Here is a 15759-nt window from a genome sequence, read left to right on the forward strand (position 1 = left end):
AAGCCGGCTGCCGGCCTGCAAGCAAAGCCAAGAACCGGCCCCGCCAGGTCCACATGGCAATCGGCGCGGGCAGGCGGCCCCCGCAAGGCGCAAGCAGATGGCTGGCTACCTTCTTGGCACAAGCAGAGGGCCGAGCGCCAGTGGTGATGCCAAGCACCCGTGAGTGCATCTATAATCCCACAGCAGGCGGCATCTTTCGGATCTTTATCCTCGGTGGTCTTGGCACACCGTCGATGTTGCTTCCACCCACCTTGGCTGGCGCTCTGGGGGACACGTTCTTGCGGATCCGACACAACATTCTAGCTACGTTCGCGCTTTAAAGTCTTCTCTGCCCTCGTAGCTCCCATGACAGGCAGACGTGCGACAGCGGGTGGAGCAGCCTACCTCGCAGCAGCTGTCCGACACTCTTTGCCGCGCTGCGATGTGGGACGCATCACTGTTCTCCTGTTTCTCAGGCGTCGTTGCAAATGGTCGAAAGGAAGGCGTGAGACTGAATTACGCCTTCTGCTTGTCGTTGCACCTCCCTCGGTTTGATTTTTACCTTGATGATGCGCTCGAACAAGGCACCTTGAAGCCTCTTAGAGGGGCGCTGTGCTGCCTACTCGGACCCAAGCGTGTGCACACGAACGGGGCCGAGTGTTGTCTCGCGCTGAGTATGGCTTGCGAGTACTACAGACCTGGCGCATTCACTCTACTCTGGCTCTGCTTTTCTCTCGACAGCCAAGGCTGACTGCGTAGAGTGCTTCTCCAATCGCTGCCTCTGTCTCTCCACACCCCTGCCCGTGTCACAGGAGCCAAACGGAAAGGGCTCGGCGGAGGAATCTGCCCCGCGCTCAGGCCACGCTCAACCCACGGCAAAGTCAGCCTCACCTCTGTCCTTCGCCTACCATTCCATCCTCTACCAGCGGCATGGCGCATGCCACTTCGTCGCAGGCTACGTCCTCATCCTCGACGAAGGCCTCGCTACTGCTCTCTGATTCCTCTTACGGATCCTCACCTGCAGCTGCGAGGGCGTCCGTCTCACACTATGCTTCGGCAGATGGTCGCAGGCTTGTCACAGCCATAGCAAGCGGAGACCAGATCTGTCTCCTAGACGGCAATTTCGACATTCTATATACGCTTGACTTTTGGGACGCTTTTGCTGAGACCTCTGAAGTCACGGAGAGACCGGCGCATAACATACAATGCCTGGCAGTCAGGCAAGGCGCGGAAGAGGGGCAGGTATTGGTGAGTAAGCAAAGCTCAAAAGATGCCGTGCTTGGACAGACTGCCTGACGAGAGCATCTTTCATATCTTCAATCCTGCGCGACAGATCTTCGCCTCCATTGCAACTCGCATCGTGGTCTGGGCAGCCTCTAATGTTTCCTCCTCCTCAACAAAACGCTGGCGGGTACATTCGACGCTCGACCTGCCTGCTCCAGCAACCTCCCTCGACTTCGATTCCGGGCGTCTACTAGTGGGCTGTGGTTCATCACTACAAATCTGGAATCTACATGATGGTCGCCTGTGGCGAGAGAGCTGGAAGGTCGCAGCTCCGCGGCCGATCAGACTCTGCTCTTTCAGCCCGTTGGGAACAAGCTTTGCAGCATGCAGCGAGGACGACAGAAGAGTTGTCGTGTGGCAGATCAAGAAGGCCCTGATCTCGAGACCAAGAAGGACTGCCGTTCTGCTTCATGCAAGCTATGTAGTTGATCTGAGATGGAGGGGCATGCCGGATATCAGCAGGTGAGACGTTACGCAGGCGAGACGCCTGAGTCTGCGTGAGCGCTAATCCACGACAATCTGTCCATCGCATCCCCTCACAGCCAATCGGACATCTTGATGACTCGCTCACAAGATGGCGCTGCGAGAGTGTGGGCTCCCGTGATAGATGAGCCCTCTGCCCTCCGCCTATCGGCTACCATCGATGCTGCTTCGTTTGGCAAGCGTGGCCCAGGGGCTGCAGAGACAATCGAGCACATCTTCTACCTGGACGCCGCCACAATAGCATCTGTCCTGCGAGCTAACATCAGCCTGCTGGAGCGAGATATACAAATGTCGGAAGTAGGTCTGTCGGACCTCGATCAGCCATCAGCCAGTCGCGAGATCGATGCGAAGCGTACTAGGCATAAGCGGCTACAGCATATGCTCAGCGATACTCCTGACGTATTCATTCGCTTTCAGGAGGATGGGACCATTGTGATGAGGGCTTTAGCAAGCATCGATCGGAGACCGCCTACCCTCTTACAGGCATACACCGTTCTCAAACTCTCAAACCCTCTACATCCGATCTCTGCTGGGGACATTGGCAGTATAGAATTGTTCCCACTCAGCGTTCCCACAGGTCAAAGCAGCGAAGAGGCTCTCGGCGTATTCTACCTGCAGAGTCGAGACGGCAATAGAACCCTAGCGGCCAATTTCAATCCGTCCTTGTTCTTCGACGGGCAAGGCATGGGTCTCGTCAAGAGGAGCTTGTCCTTGGAGTCGAGTCATGGAGGTAAGGTCCGAGGCATGGTCAGCACTCGTGATAGACAAGTGCTCTCCGTAGACGATGCCGGGTATGTCACGCGGTGGGGGACTGCATCATCTGGAAAGGCATCTCTGGGGAAGCGTACCGTGATGACCAGCCGGCGGAGATCGGAGTTGCCGAAATTCCAGCGTGATGATCGCTTGTTGGCAGGTCACGGAGAAGGCATCGTTGTGTGGCACTGTAGCACACAGAGTCTACTGCACTATCGTAATGGCAGCAGCAAGGCTGAAAAACTGGCTGGGCTTGCTGATCAGGAAGAGCCAATATTCGGCGCCTTCAATGAAGGAGACACCATTTTGACGATAGTGACAGCACAGCGCATGATTCATCAGTGGCATCTGACAAGCTCCTCAGGCTCCCATGGACCTCCCACAACGTCTACCGAGCTGGATGACGTAGGGACGCTCAAGCTCGCATTCACTGCTATGGGCGAAAACGCGGCAACGCACCCCTCCTTCGCGACCTTTTCCGCCGATGGTCAAATCACACTGTGGCAATGCGGTCAAGACGATGGTCTCTGGAGCCGAATGAGTCGATCAGTGCAGGCCAACGTGAGCGACCGCGTCAAGGGTGCTGCGACTTCAAGTGGCCTGATAGCAGTGAGTGGCAGCCAAAATACTCAAAGCCAAAGCCAAGGACGGACACGCTCTTCCCTTCAGATTTTCGACCTCGCTGCCTCGGATTTTGACACAATACTACAATCCTCACAAGTGGACGATGCGGATGAGAATGACACAATCGTATCGCTCGATTGGCTGGAGCTAGCAAACGAATCGTTCGCCCTGGCCGTGAGTAGGCGGCATCGCATAGAGATTTGGGTCCAAGCAACACGCGGACCATACGACACCGCCAACGAGGGAGGCAAGTCAGCCTGGGCAATTCTGGCAACATACGACTTGACGGAGATCACAAAGCAGGCCTTCACAGCGTGCCGATGGGCACAGCATCACACCCTGATCGTCTCAACTGGTCATCAGGTGCATAGCCTCGGTCCACTCCTGGCTACAGCAGGCTCGACAGCCGAATTGAGGCACGTCGCAGAGCAGCAGGCTGGACCGCTGCCTGTATGGCATCCAGTGCTGCTATCACAGCTGATCCTGCTTGGCAAGACAGATGAGGTGACCAGCATTGTGCTGAGGTTAGCAAGGGCTCTCGGAGAAACCTCCTTGGGAGAAACGCCGAACTTGAGTTCTCTGAACGAGAGCAGCGCAGATCTCCTGAATAGTGCCAAGCGCAAAAGTCTTGAGTCACGAGAGGGACAGGAAGTTCACGACTCACTCTTCAATGCCGAAAGCAATGGAGACGATACTTTACGCTCGACTCTGACTTCGGACATTGTTGACAAGCTATGTAGCAAATTACAGACAACGCCTATGCCACGCATGGCCCTCAGAGAGTCTCAGCAGCTCTCTCTTCTTGTTCGATGCCTACTAGACATCAGCGAGCGGAAATTCATCGTCGATGCAAATGGCTGGCGCTACCTGACAGCTCTGAGAATGCAGCGCGAATTGCACAAATTGACTGCTCAGGAGAACGTGAACGGTAGCGTCAGCTCTGCTGGCAAGACGTCTGCCTCTGTCACGGCAATGTCCCTGATCAATGGCTCAAGCAATGCCTCAACTTCTGGTCTTCCGACGTTTCACCTTGCCAGCCGCGATACTGTTTGGGCTCTTCACTCAACGACGCAGGAAGCTATCGTATCACGGCTCAAAGAGACCTTTGGCGATAGGATCACATGGCCGATCGCTCGCTCAACAGGAGTTTTCTACTTCCTTCCGCCTGCCTCGTCGAGCCCTCTGCTGCTGGAGTTGGCCGAGCAAGTAGCGCGGGATCAGTACTCGCTCACGCGAGACCCTGTCTCTTGCTCTCTACTCTACTATGCACTGGGCAAAAAGAAGCTGGTCCTAGGACTGTGGAGGCAAGCTGCAGGACATCCTGAACAGAAGAAGATGTTGCAGTTCTTGACGAAGGACTTCGAGGAAGAGAGGTGGAGGACTGCTGCGTGCAAGAATGCGTTTGCGCTGCTGAGTCAAAGAAGGTTTGGTGAGTAGAGTGGATGCGACACTGCAAACGAGTGTTTCGAAGAGGGATGCACTGATACGTCCTATCTCCCTGCTTTGCAGAGTTTGCCGCATCATTCTTCATGCTTGGCGACTCGATTCAGGACGCAGTCAACGTCTGCATCAAGAATCTCAACGACATTGACTTGGCTGTCGCGCTTGTACGCATCAAGGAAGGGCGAGATGATGGCCCACTCTTCGTAAAGCTCTTGAAGACAAGGCTTCTTCCGCTCGCGTTTGATGTTCAGGATCGCTATCTGGCTCACTGGGCATTCTGGCGTCTCGGGCAGCGAGAGATGGCGGTGCGCGTGCTGTGTACCTCGATGGATCTTTTGCGCAGCGAGGTCAAATCACTTCCTCCAGTAGTCAGCGATGCACCACCCCGAGTGGCCAGATACGAGGATGTGACCCTTGCGGTTCTGTACTTGCAGATGAGCAAGAAGGGCATACCAGTCGAGCAAGATACTCGCTTTGCAAAGCACATGCAGAAGGTACTGAGGCGAATGGGCTGCCATCTTGTGGCAGAAGCCCTGCTTGCCGAATGGGAGTACAAGCCATATGTAGAGGTTCAGTCTCAGCAAATCAACAACGACACTGCTGTTGACGTTGAAATGGTACAAGCCACTCCTGGGCAGGTGTTGCAAGAGACGAAATCTTCGGGCACGGCCGACGGTCCGCCCTCGGACGCCCTGAACGATGCGCTGGCGGGCTTGACTTTCACAAGCGCTGCAACTAAGTCCGAACCCGAAACAACAACCAGAGCTCCCAGTGACGAGAAGACGAATGGAGCGGTCAAAATACCCGACAAGACGGATGAACGTGAAGCGGCAGAGGAGAAGAAGAAGGAGACTCGAAAGAAGCCCGGAGGGGGAGTGGCCAATCTGATCACTTCTGCGAAGAATGCAGATCAACAAGGCGCTCAAGAGTTCGACTTTGGCAGTTTTGGATTCTGAGAGGGGCTCTACTGGATGTCTGTAGGCTCAACGTCTTCTGCCAGAAGACTGTGTACAGCCAGCTTTCTCCTAGGTGCCAAGAGAGAATGCCTCGGCCATACTCTATTCTATCTTCTTCGTTTGCCACGTGCGCGTCTAGGCGGGCTGAGCCTTCCACATCGCCTGTCCGTCTGTCCGCCTGCACACCGCCCCCGCTGCGCCGGATCCGATGGCACAGGCGGAGAGGTCTGTCCAACGCTCTGACTGCTTCCCCCCGCTTCCTCGGTTCCTTCCTAGACAACCATCAGTTCCGTATCCCGCACCACCTCCTTCCCACAGCACCTGTCCTCCCCCCCCACCCTGTACCCGACCTCCAACTTCCTCAATCATGAACGCAGCAGTGACTAATATGGCGGTGATGATGGGTGCGATGCAGGTGGCTAAGCGGATCCCTTTTGAAGAAGAACCAGTGTACATCGTGTATGCCCGTGTGGCTTACATCTCTGCACAGATCCTAGTGCTGCTCATCAACTTTTACATGTCGATGAAGGTGAGTACTGCTTAGGGCGTTGGAAGCGTCTCTCATTGAACATTGCATAGACACCGAGGGCGAGTCTGGATGACAGGATAAGATTGCCGAGACCTGACCATTCCATTTCTTCTGCCCTTTCCACAACAGGTCAAGAAGGCCAACGATCTGACCGTCCTCAAGTACGTGGGACCCAAGTCGGCCATGTCTCAAGAACCAGGCGAGCTGGTAACGACGACTCACAGGGACTATGATCTGCAGGAAATCTCAAAGGCCATGAGGGGAGTGTACATGGGAATGGCAATGGTTGCCGGTATGCATTTCTACATGGGATACACAAACCCGTGAGTAACTGCGATTGGACAAGCGAATGAGACCTGGGTCGCCGATATCCATTTCCATGATCTAACCTCTTCCATTTCATTCTACTACCCACTTACCAACCCCCTCCAGTCTGGTCATCCAATCTATCCTTCCCCTCAAGAACGTCTTTGAGTCCAACGAAGCCAAGATTTGGCTCTTTGGCAAGCAGGCTGCCGGTGATCTCAAGCGACCTTTCAAGGCTGCCCCTGGACCCTTTGGAATGGGAGCTGCTGGTGGACCGGCTACAGATGCCGCTTCGATCAAGGAGGCTGAGAAGGCTGGTGGGCTGGCAAAGAAGTCCGAGTAGATGGCTTGAGACCGGGAGGTGTAGAGCAGGGAGAAGGGGAGGAATTAGGGTGAGAGATGTGGAGATTTCGGCGGTGTGGGGGCTCAGTGAAGCCGTCTGTAGACTGGAGGAGGGCGGGTGCTGGCTACGCAGCAGGCAAAACTGTTCATGGCCTCCCGCATGCACTACACGAGCGTTCTCGTGCACCAATAGTATTGAATCCTCTCACACTTGTCGCTTGTGCGTTATTCTCATTGTAAAGGCGACGAGACGTCGTAATATTGTATTAAGTGCATTAGAGAAAGCACAAGGGGTCCCTCGCCCAACACTACCTCTACCCTCTCTTTCCCCACCACCTCCTCCTCCTCCTCTTCCTTCATTCCCCCGCAGACTTTTTGCTTAGAGCTTGGGCTTCATCTCCTTCTTTGCCGCCAATCGATCATGCAAATCCCTCAACTCGACTGCACTCTCATTGAGGTAATGTCTCAACTTATCCGCTCCCAATCCCAACGAGGTAAGGGTAAATGTCAAGCTACGTTCCTTGATTGCGTATGCACATCCGAATCCATCTGGAGTCACTTCTCCATAGCCCCAACAGTCAAAGACTTCCGAGGAGATTTGACTGGTGCTTAGTTGCCAATTGGAAGTCTTGCTAAAGGCTGCATCCGAATAGAGGGCGGGAGCTTTCTCGCCGTCTTTGAGTAGCTTCTTGAGTCCAAAGAGATGACGGTCCACCCCTTGTCCATCAGCAGCAGCAGTAGCATAAGCCAAGTGTTGCTTCACCGCTGCTTGAAATTTGGTGGAGCGCTCTTCATCACTAGCTGCGTGATTCTCCATACTCTCTACAAAGTCTTGCGATTGGACAGAGCAGGAACGAATCGTCTCTGTTCGTCCCCAACGGAACTTTCGTGTTTGAGCAGATTCATAGGTTGGAGCTGGTTTGCCATTCATTTTAAAGTAGGCAAGTTGGATGACCATCTGTACCCAGGCGTCAGGGGAGCACTTGTAAGCCTTGATGGCTCCCTTTCCGTAGCCTTGAAAGTCTAGAACGGCAAGATCGTGCTTGGACTTGAGGGAGTCAAAGGAGCGCATGGCAGAGAGGATGTGTGACTCGACGTCCTTGTTCAGCTTAAAGGTAATCTCCTTTGGCTCTGCCAGCGAAGAAGCATCGGCACTCTCGCTGCCGAGGTCAATCTTTCCCGCCGCTAGAGCAGAGATACAAAAGTCATTGAGACGCAGAGTAGGAGTTCCATCCATGGTGGAATGCTCGCCCATGTATCCGGACTTGCCATTGCTAAAGACGATCAGCTGCTGCTTGTCGTAGAAACGGTTCTTGCCGTCTCCGTACCACAATTGCCAGGCTGCCTCTTCCCTAGTCACAGGTGCCACATCGTCCAGGCACACGACGATGATGGCCGACTGGATCCTCTCTAGAGCGGCTTCGTTTGCCGAGTCGGCCTTGACAAGGGCCTGACGAGACTCAAGCCACTTGTCTCGATTGTTCGAGGTAAGTGCACCAACAGGGAAAGACTCTGGCGTACGAGGATCGGCAATAATCTTCTCAACCTGCGCTTCAATCTGCGCTGCGCTGAGCTCCTTACCCGACTTGTCCACGACCTCGACTTCAAAGTAGCGGCCGTGGCGGACAAAGACGACGTGGTTGTACTTGTCTGCTGGGTACTTGACAGCTTGATCCTCTCCAGCAGCAGGGAGACGAGAGGCATTGAACATCCAAGGGTACGAGGCGGAGCACAGCGGTCCAGCCTTGGTCTTCTCCGGTGCGAGCTCCTCACTCTCTACCAGCTTCCTGAATTGCAGCATGGCCTTGAGCATCGCACCTGCCCTCTTCGGTGCAGTCCTCCTACTTTGGTCATCCTTGTGTCCATAAAAGTAGCTAACGTAGGGAACCACTGGGTCACGGTAGGCCATGTAAGCTGTGGTGTTCCACCAAGAGGCGAGCCAGTTGCCCTCTGACTCGGGACTCTGGGCTCGCTCTTGCAACCTCTTTTGCAGCTCCTTGAACAAGGCCGAGTCCTCTCCATCCAAAGCAGACTTGACTGCTGCCTCGGTCTGAGCAAGGGAAGAACTGTCTTGGAAGGGACGGGTGGTCTGAAGGTACTTGTTCAGCGTCTGCTCCAATGCCGGAACGGGCAGAGAGGGGAGGGAAGTCTGGGAAGATAGCAGTTGGCCCTTGCCATTGGCGAGAGTGGAGGCCTTGAGGATCATCGTCCTTCGTTGCTGATGCTGGAATTGGGGCAAGGGAGAAGCACGCTTGATGTTGGATGTTGCTGCTGCGAAGCGATTTGCCGTTTGACGAGAGAGGAGAGAGGAGACGGCAGTGGGCATTCTTCTCTGGGCTCTACGTACTGAGACTGATGATGCCTGGGGGGGAAGGTGGGAGTACAGCTGCGAGCAAGGGAATCGGCCAAAGAGGGAGGGAGATATGTCTGATGTGTGTAGAGGTAGAAGGTATGGCAAGGGAGCACGGAGATCTGTGTTCTCCTGGGATCGACGTCACCAGCCAAGTGGAAGTGGAACGACTTGACCGGCGCATCCTCGAAAAGCCGGTCCAACCGCCGCCCCGCCAGGCACATCGCAGCCAAGCCACGCTTTCAGCTCCGCCTCGGATGCACCGGGATCCCCACCACTTGTCCGGAAACAGGCGGGGCGGACAGAAGTTGGCAACGAAATGATCAATCGAAGAATTGTACATTGGGCGTAGAGGTCAAGATCCTCGTAGAGGGAGACGAGTTGGTGCAAGTAGTGGGAATCATCAAGAATGGCACCAATGACGGGGGGTCAAAGCGCATCCCATGGTAGTACAGGTCCTCAGGTAGGCACACGCCAGGTCCAAGCTTCCCTCCACTGAGCCTCGAGCCTCTCCACGCCTAAGTTCATGCTCTGGTACAGATCGACCAGCCAGACAAGAATGTTGTGAGTAGGACAGTGACTACGCCCAGCAACAGTGGCGATGCATGAAGGCCGCTCGCCCCACTCTTGCACCCCGTGCATGTCCAGCCATCTGCAACATGGATTCGGCAGAAGCAGGTCGACTGTCAGTCATAGCCTTGCACTCCCAAGCTTGATCCTTTTGCTCGCACTTACCAGCCAAGGCTGTATAGCTTTGTGGAATATACAGCGCAAAGTCCGTGTCCTCATTGGGGCTCATCAATCCCGGGCTACTAGCTGCATCCAAGCCCCTCTCATCGAAGATCTGCAGCCGGTACGTTTCTTGCACCAGTGCTGCTGACCCTCTTGCTACGGCAGATACGCTGTAGCTATATGGATTCCAGATGACTTGCGTGGCTGTAGCTGGTAGGCTCGTAATGGTATATGTGTTGGAGTTGCTAGTGCAGTATGCTTGTATGGTCAGCGAAGTACCATAGGAGAGGACTGATGTGAAATTCCAGGCAAAGGTGACATTGACTGCTGGGGCAATCTTGTAGTAGGAAGCATCGGCCGTCTCGTTGGGCAGGGTGACTGTCAGACCACCGGCGGCGGCGGTTGAAGCAATGGACACACTCGACGTTGTAGTCGAGGCTGCTACCGTTGCTGATTGGGTGACCGAGTTGACCTGAGCGGTGACTGCCGAGGTGCAGTACGCTAGCAGGACTATCAGCAATTGAAGCACCAAAGTGAGAAAGGTGCGTGATGACTGAGGAGCATACACTGTCCTCGCGTGGCTCCGCGGCGATGCCATTGTGCGGTCAGGTCTCTGCTTCGAAGAAAAGTGCTTTCTTCCGGAGTCGTTTGAGCGTGGCTCTCTGAAGGAGGTACGAGTACAGGTCTTGTCGCCGTAAGAGTGGTCAAGAAACGATTGATGGGCACCTGGGAACGTGCGATGGGGGCTGAGCTGAGTGGGGCTCTGCACAGGACAGGGCGGGGGAGTGTGCGAAAGAGAGAGAGAGATGTCGGGGTGGAAGAGAAGCTGAAAAGCAGGGCTCACAATGGTATCGAGGGGTCAAAAGGAGATGCAGGTAAAGCCCTTGAATGCAATGAGCCTAAGTGAATGGTCGCAGGGTCCTTCTCCTGGCTCAGTCTCCCGTTCCTGTGGGCCACGGCAAGGGGTGGGTCCCTTTGCTTCGGGCGTCGTCAGACTCCAACACATTCAAGAATCTGTCCTTCGTCGTCGGCATTCCTGCGTCTGCCTGCGTCCTCCATCCCCGCCGAAGACGCCGAGGGGGGCCACGCGCCAGCCACGCGAGCAAGGCGGAGGATGGCAGTGGCCCTTGGCGGCTGCATGGCTGTCAGCTGTGTGCTTCTTCGTCCCTTGGCCCGTCCTTCCGCTTTCCTCGTCTCTCCACCTTGCACACCTGCTTCAGCCTCGCACCTAGGCTCCTCGAAGACATGGACGTCGATGGCGAGTCCACCGCATCGATGGTCTCCTCGGTCGTCTCGCAGGCTACCTCGGTAGTGGCAGACGTAGCCGCAACAGCCAGTGCAAAAGTCACCGCACCCTCCTTTCCCTATACGGCCCATCATCTACCTCTACCCAATACCTCTGTCCTACTGCATCCCGCCTCCATCCTCTTCTTCACCGCCCTCTTTGCCACCATACTCAAGAAGATTGGCAAGGACCGCATAGTGCAGCTCATCTCTCCGCTGCACCTGCAGCTCACCTCGGGCAAGGTGCTCAGGAGACAGAAGCAGCTCAAGAGGGAGCTCTTCCAGGCCAGGCAGGACATGGCAAAGACCAGTAGTCAGGATGAGTTCGCAAAGTGGGCAAAGCTGAGACGCAAAGTCGACAAGACACTGGCAGATCTAGAGGCAGTCAGTGAGTGCTCTAGCGACATTGGTATTGCAAATACAGACGCAAAGCTAATCGCCTTCTCGCCTGGTGCTGCGATGTGTCACCCTCAGACTCTTCCCTTTCTGGCTCACGCTCATCGCTGGGCTTGTTGGTGAGAGCTTTCCTCTTTGTGTTCGGTACGGCCTTCCCATTCGTGGTCAGCACCTACTACAGAAAGACGCCCATCTTCTGGCTTCCCCCCGCCGCTTCCCTTGGGGGTAAGGGACAGGCCGTTTCTCAAGACTGGCTCGGACCCATTGGCTGGATGCTAGCCCTGCCCAGCGCACCTAGAGGCTCTATCTCAGCTACAGTTTGGTCACAAGTGTGCGGAAGAGTCATCGCACTCGTCTTCACAGCCATCTATGACCTGCTCCTCTTCGTCGCACTGATCAAGGACCCGAACGCCCCACCTCTGGTATCCCCCGCCAAGCCAGGCCGAGCTCTGATCACTTCGACGCCTCTGCGCCTGGTGTGGTGCGCCATTGGTCTGGCCACCTGCTCCTTTGCCTACACTAAGCTCCTGGGTCTAGGCGAGCTCCTAGGTGTAGATCTATCTGCACAATTCGGAGGACTGTGGCAGTACTTGACCAATCTGGGACTGGTCGCCACGGCCATTACCCTACTCCTCTCCTTGACGGACGCTCTTCTCCCTTCCTCCTCTCCCACGAGCCCAAGTCCGACCTTCAAGCTCAAGGAGCTCTCGAGCATAATCGCCCTACCAGGAGAGACGTTGATCTTCCTCCTCTACTGGTCCATCATGCTTGCCAAACCCGAGCTCATGGTCCCAACTCGGCAAGTAGACGATCCCGCCAATCCAGGCCAACTCCTCACCGAGACCATCCGTCTACCCCTCAGCACAGATCTAGCCCTACACGGCATCCCCGCCGTCTTCCTCCTAGTGGAGCACCTCCTCTTCTCACCTTCCTTTCCCTCCTCTTCCACCTCACCCGCAACTCTCCTTGGACCCTTCATTACAACCATTGCCTACTGTCTATGGGTGGAGTACTGCGCGATGCAGAATGGACACTTCCCCTATCCGCTACTGGAGATCATGGATGCACCTGCGAGAGGAGCACTCTATGTTGGTTGCAGCGCAGTGCTGGTTGGGGTGCTAAAGGCGCTCGAGGGTGCTAGGGCGTTTGTTGAGGGGAGACTGGCGGGAGGAGAGAGTGCAGGGAAGAAGCCCGTACCCGTGCCGGCCGAAAAGACGCAAGCTCATAGTGCAGGATCAAGTGGGGAGAAGAAAGACTTGTGAGGAGTGGAGAAGGGACAATGCAAAGCAAGGCAAGGCAAGCCAAGGAGAAGCGGACGGACGGACTAGACACAATGACTCTGACAGGGCTGCTGCTGCTGCTGCTGCATCGGAAGCGGTAGTGCCCTTGCTCAAGCGTTTCTCACTTGAGAAAACACACAATCTCACCTTAATGCAAGACTTCTTGCTGTTCAACAATTGCCCGTTGCCCGATGTCCGAGTGAGTGATGAAGGCGCCTTTATCGTCAAGGCGTCTACAAGTGGGGGCGCGGGGAAGGGTACAAACAACAATGGTATTATGCAGGTATCAATGTGACAAAGTATGAGTGTGTGTGAAGCCAAATGTTAGAAAGACGCAAGTGATAGGCCAAAGAAGACCTCTAGAATGATTGAATGAATGACGCGTCACTAGACGGTCACTACCGATTCCCCAAACCCTTTCACCTCACCACCGTCCTAAACAGACTAACAGCGAACACAGACGTGTAAGCCACGAGTGTCGTGAAGGTCAGTCCAATAAAAGCCGCTTGGTAGCTGCAAATGGTTGGTTTGAGGGAGGGCGTCTTCAAGGGTGAACCATTGGATATGGAGCAGGAAGAGGAGGAAGAGTACCACCCGACACAATTGAGGGAAGAGGTGGCGTAATTGTCAAAGGTGAGGGCTAGTTCGGCGGACCAGAGGGAGATGAAGACGAGCTGTGTAGAAGAGAGGGGGGGACGCATGGTATGGGGAGAAGGGAGATCGTGTCAGATGCGGATCGTCGTGATGTGATGACGACTTGTGCTCCAATGTTCCCTCTCTACCAATCTACCCACCTCTATAAGCTGGTAACTCAGCTTGCTCTTCACTGCCCAAAGTCCAATAGGGCGGGAAAAGTACTCCAGCCAGACTTGACTCGCCACGTGAATCAAGCTCAGAGGAGCAAAGATGATTGCCACCACTGGACTTGCGCCGACCGAGTCGGCCGCACCTTCGCTATGGAGGATCATGTAGAGGCGAATCGCCACTGCTAGAGTTGCAGTGGTGAAGGAAAAGTTGATGGCTCGGAAGAGCAGGGGGACAAAAGGATTCCTCATGAGGAAGTCCTGCCATTGCTCCCACTTGTCTCGAAGCCACGTCTCGCGTGGGCCTGAACCCTTCTCCTTGGCCGAGGCGGCAGAAGATCGGCCAGAGTGTCCCGCAGAAGGACCATTGGCGTCCGTGGAGCGGCCTTTTCTACCTTTGCGACGGGCCATCATCATGCTTGTGCTGCTGTACTTCTTCTTGCTCCTATCGACGCGCGAAGTTGTCCGAGGGTAGAAGTCATCTCCACCCGTAAAGGTGTATCCGCCGATATCGATGGCTCCCAGACCATGCATCTCCTCGGGTCTCCAAGGACTGTCCCAGCCCGGTAGCAGATCCTGGCGACGGGTAAAGGAGCGCTCGGCCTTGGGTGGCATCGTTAGCTGCATCTGGTGATCACTCTCGACAGGTCCTTCATCTCCCTGTTCGTACTCTCTGCGCTCGGATGGTCCTTCGTTCCCCGCAGCAGCTTCAACGTCGGGCATGTCAGCCCCATATCTGCGGCTAGAAGTATCCACGTTACCGTTGGACGAATTGTCTGGAGACGTCTCCGGAGCAGGTGACCGCGATGCTCCTGCACCAGCTTGTTGACGCTTCCTCCAGCTGACTAGAGAATCTTGTCCTCCTAGACCAGCGGCTGCTCCAGCACTCGCATCAACGCGACCCATGCCTTCAGTGCTCCGTCGCTTTAGCCGTTCTATCCGACGCTGAAGCTTCTCTTCCCCTCTGTTATGGCTGCGAGTCTCGTGCACCGCAGGCGGTGACCGGGGCTCGCCATCGCTGTCCTCGGAAGAGCTGTCGGAGCTGCTATCGCGCCGGGGACTGTGAGCCTGTTCTCCATCCCTATATGCTGCATCGGCACCGCCGCCGCCCCCAGGATGGCGATCGACTTCGCTCTTGGTCCGCTTGAAGGGATGTTCCTGCAAGCGACTCCGGTACTTTGGAGGTAGAGTAAAGGTCCAGAAGCGAGAGTGAGCCTGGTCCGGTGCGACACCGCTAGTACCCGCCGATATCGCAGCTTCCTCTTCCTTCTGAGTCGCAGACTTCGATCCCTTCGCAGGTCGAGGCGATTGCCAACCGACGGCGGGTGTGGGTGAGCGGGATCGGTAGAGATTGAGAGCGGGATCCCGGGTCGATGCGGACGAGGATCCTGCCGACGTAGGCGTACGAGGTGGGCCGGACGGTTCCGGTTGAGCCCATGCTGATAAGTGGATTAATAGGAGTGAGCTGTGGACACAACAACTCAAGCAATTGCTTAGAGCACGTGCTGCTCACCTGGAGTTGTGACGACTGTCCTCTTGTCCTTCTTCTTTGACGGCTGCCATGTGGTTACAGCGCTGGTCGATGCTACATCACCACTGTTGACCATATTATCGCTGCGTACGCTCGATCGACTGTTCTGCTTGGCCATTTGATCCCCTCCCCCGAGCGGAGGTGGGGCAGAGGGACCGGCCTTTGCAGCGCTGGTACTGCCGCTCATGGTACGTTGGCGCCTGTCTAATGAGGGCGCAGCCAGGGACGACTCATCAAATTGGATTTGAGTGGTGGAGGAGGGCATTGTGAGCTACGAGGAGACCCTCTGAAGCTCTGCGCTGGGCTACCCCAGAGATTGTTTGAGGGCCGAGCCAGTAGCAGAGGGAGCTGGTGGGGCAAGACTTGTGGCTCCTAGCCGGAGCAGAGCTACTCGAGCTGTAGACTGCAAGGGGTGGCAGGGAAGGATACCAGGGTACCTTTATGGGCGTATGCTGAGAAGGAGAAGGGTGAGAAGATATGGAATGAGTGATGAGGAAGGAATACCACGACGATCTACCTCACCGCATTCCCCTGTTGCTTGGCCTGGACCGTCATCCCCGGCTGTGTCGTCCAGACAATCCCCGCCCCGCTCGAGGCCAAATAGGCGAGGGAGTGCTTCCGCTCCGCTCCGCCACGCCAACGCCCCACGCCGCCCTTTCCGTCGAGCGGCGCCGTGCCTGATCT

General features: G+C 55.7%; 7 protein-coding genes across 7 annotated transcripts; 4 read left to right on the plus strand and 3 right to left on the minus strand.

The window, feature by feature from the left end:
* Positions 1–909: 909 nt before the first annotated feature.
* On the plus strand, positions 910–5522 carry BCV69DRAFT_300366 (hypothetical protein; the record flags this gene model as incomplete). The annotated part of the gene is made up of 5 exons (XM_025494452.1): positions 910–1227; positions 1313–1725; positions 1806–3108; positions 3169–4552; positions 4633–5522. The coding sequence occupies 5 exons, from the start codon at positions 910–912 to the stop codon at positions 5520–5522; spliced, it is 4308 nt and encodes a 1435-aa protein (XP_025346702.1).
* A 331-nt stretch (positions 5523–5853) lies between these two features.
* Positions 5854–6871, plus strand: BCV69DRAFT_284173 (putative PHO88-involved in phosphate transport). Its single transcript, XM_025492952.1, has 3 exons — positions 5854–6051; positions 6181–6374; positions 6484–6871. The coding sequence occupies exons 1-3, from the start codon at positions 5911–5913 to the stop codon at positions 6698–6700; spliced, it is 552 nt and encodes a 183-aa protein (XP_025346703.1). The 5' UTR covers positions 5854–5910; the 3' UTR covers positions 6701–6871.
* Positions 6872–6931: 60 nt separating this feature from the next.
* On the minus strand, positions 6932–9198 carry BCV69DRAFT_284174 (acyltransferase ChoActase/COT/CPT). The gene has a single exon (XM_025492953.1). It carries the CDS (start codon positions 9023–9025, stop codon positions 7079–7081), a length of 1947 nt encoding a protein of 648 aa, XP_025346704.1. The 5' UTR covers positions 9026–9198; the 3' UTR covers positions 6932–7078.
* A 158-nt stretch (positions 9199–9356) lies between these two features.
* BCV69DRAFT_284175 (hypothetical protein) lies at positions 9357–10745 on the minus strand. Its single transcript, XM_025492954.1, has 2 exons — positions 9785–10745; positions 9357–9701 (listed from the first exon to the last, which is right to left on the minus strand). Exons 1-2 carry the CDS (start codon positions 10377–10379, stop codon positions 9574–9576), a joined length of 723 nt encoding a protein of 240 aa, XP_025346705.1. The 5' UTR covers positions 10380–10745; the 3' UTR covers positions 9357–9573.
* A 311-nt stretch (positions 10746–11056) lies between these two features.
* BCV69DRAFT_250882 (hypothetical protein) lies at positions 11057–11841 on the plus strand (the record flags this gene model as incomplete). The annotated part of the gene is made up of 2 exons (XM_025490399.1): positions 11057–11453; positions 11540–11841. Coding segments are annotated over 2 exons (699 nt in total), but the record flags the coding sequence as incomplete, so codon positions are not given.
* Positions 11842–11934: 93 nt separating this feature from the next.
* On the plus strand, positions 11935–12564 carry BCV69DRAFT_239461 (hypothetical protein; the record flags this gene model as incomplete). The annotated part of the gene is made up of 1 exon (XM_025489979.1): positions 11935–12564. A coding segment is annotated over one exon (630 nt), but the record flags the coding sequence as incomplete, so codon positions are not given.
* A 430-nt stretch (positions 12565–12994) lies between these two features.
* BCV69DRAFT_294695 (hypothetical protein) lies at positions 12995–15626 on the minus strand. Its single transcript, XM_025493878.1, has 3 exons — positions 15058–15626; positions 13536–14983; positions 12995–13415 (listed from the first exon to the last, which is right to left on the minus strand). Exons 1-3 carry the CDS (start codon positions 15338–15340, stop codon positions 13161–13163), a joined length of 1986 nt encoding a protein of 661 aa, XP_025346708.1. The 5' UTR covers positions 15341–15626; the 3' UTR covers positions 12995–13160.
* Positions 15627–15759: the final 133 nt, after the last annotated feature.

Source organism: Pseudomicrostroma glucosiphilum (genome assembly GCF_003144135.1).
Source record: "Pseudomicrostroma glucosiphilum strain MCA 4718 unplaced genomic scaffold BCV69scaffold_11, whole genome shotgun sequence".
Classification (NCBI taxonomy): Eukaryota; Fungi; Basidiomycota; class Exobasidiomycetes; order Microstromatales; family Microstromataceae; genus Microstroma; species Microstroma glucosiphilum.

Coding starts and splice junctions, on each gene's coding strand:
- BCV69DRAFT_284173 (XM_025492952.1), top strand. CDS start 5,911: ATGGCGGTGATGATGGGTGCGATGCAGGTGGCTAAGCGGATCCCTTTT. Junction 6,052..6,180: donor ACTTTTACATGTCGATGAAG/GTGAGTACTGCT, acceptor TTTCCACAACAG/GTCAAGAAGGCCAACGATCT. Junction 6,375..6,483: donor TACATGGGATACACAAACCC/GTGAGTAACTGC, acceptor AACCCCCTCCAG/TCTGGTCATCCAATCTATCC.
- BCV69DRAFT_284174 (XM_025492953.1), bottom strand. CDS start 9,025: ATGCCCACTGCCGTCTCCTCTCTCCTCTCTCGTCAAACGGCAAATCGC.
- BCV69DRAFT_284175 (XM_025492954.1), bottom strand. CDS start 10,379: ATGGCATCGCCGCGGAGCCACGCGAGGACAGTGTATGCTCCTCAGTCA. Junction 9,702..9,784: donor AAGCTATACAGCCTTGGCTG/GTAAGTGCGAGC, acceptor TCCATGTTGCAG/ATGGCTGGACATGCACGGGG.
- BCV69DRAFT_294695 (XM_025493878.1), bottom strand. CDS start 15,340: ATGCCCTCCTCCACCACTCAAATCCAATTTGATGAGTCGTCCCTGGCT. Junction 14,984..15,057: donor GACAGTCGTCACAACTCCAG/GTGAGCAGCACG, acceptor TCCACTTATCAG/CATGGGCTCAACCGGAACCG. Junction 13,416..13,535: donor TGAGTTACCAGCTTATAGAG/GTGGGTAGATTG, acceptor TCTTCTACACAG/CTCGTCTTCATCTCCCTCTG.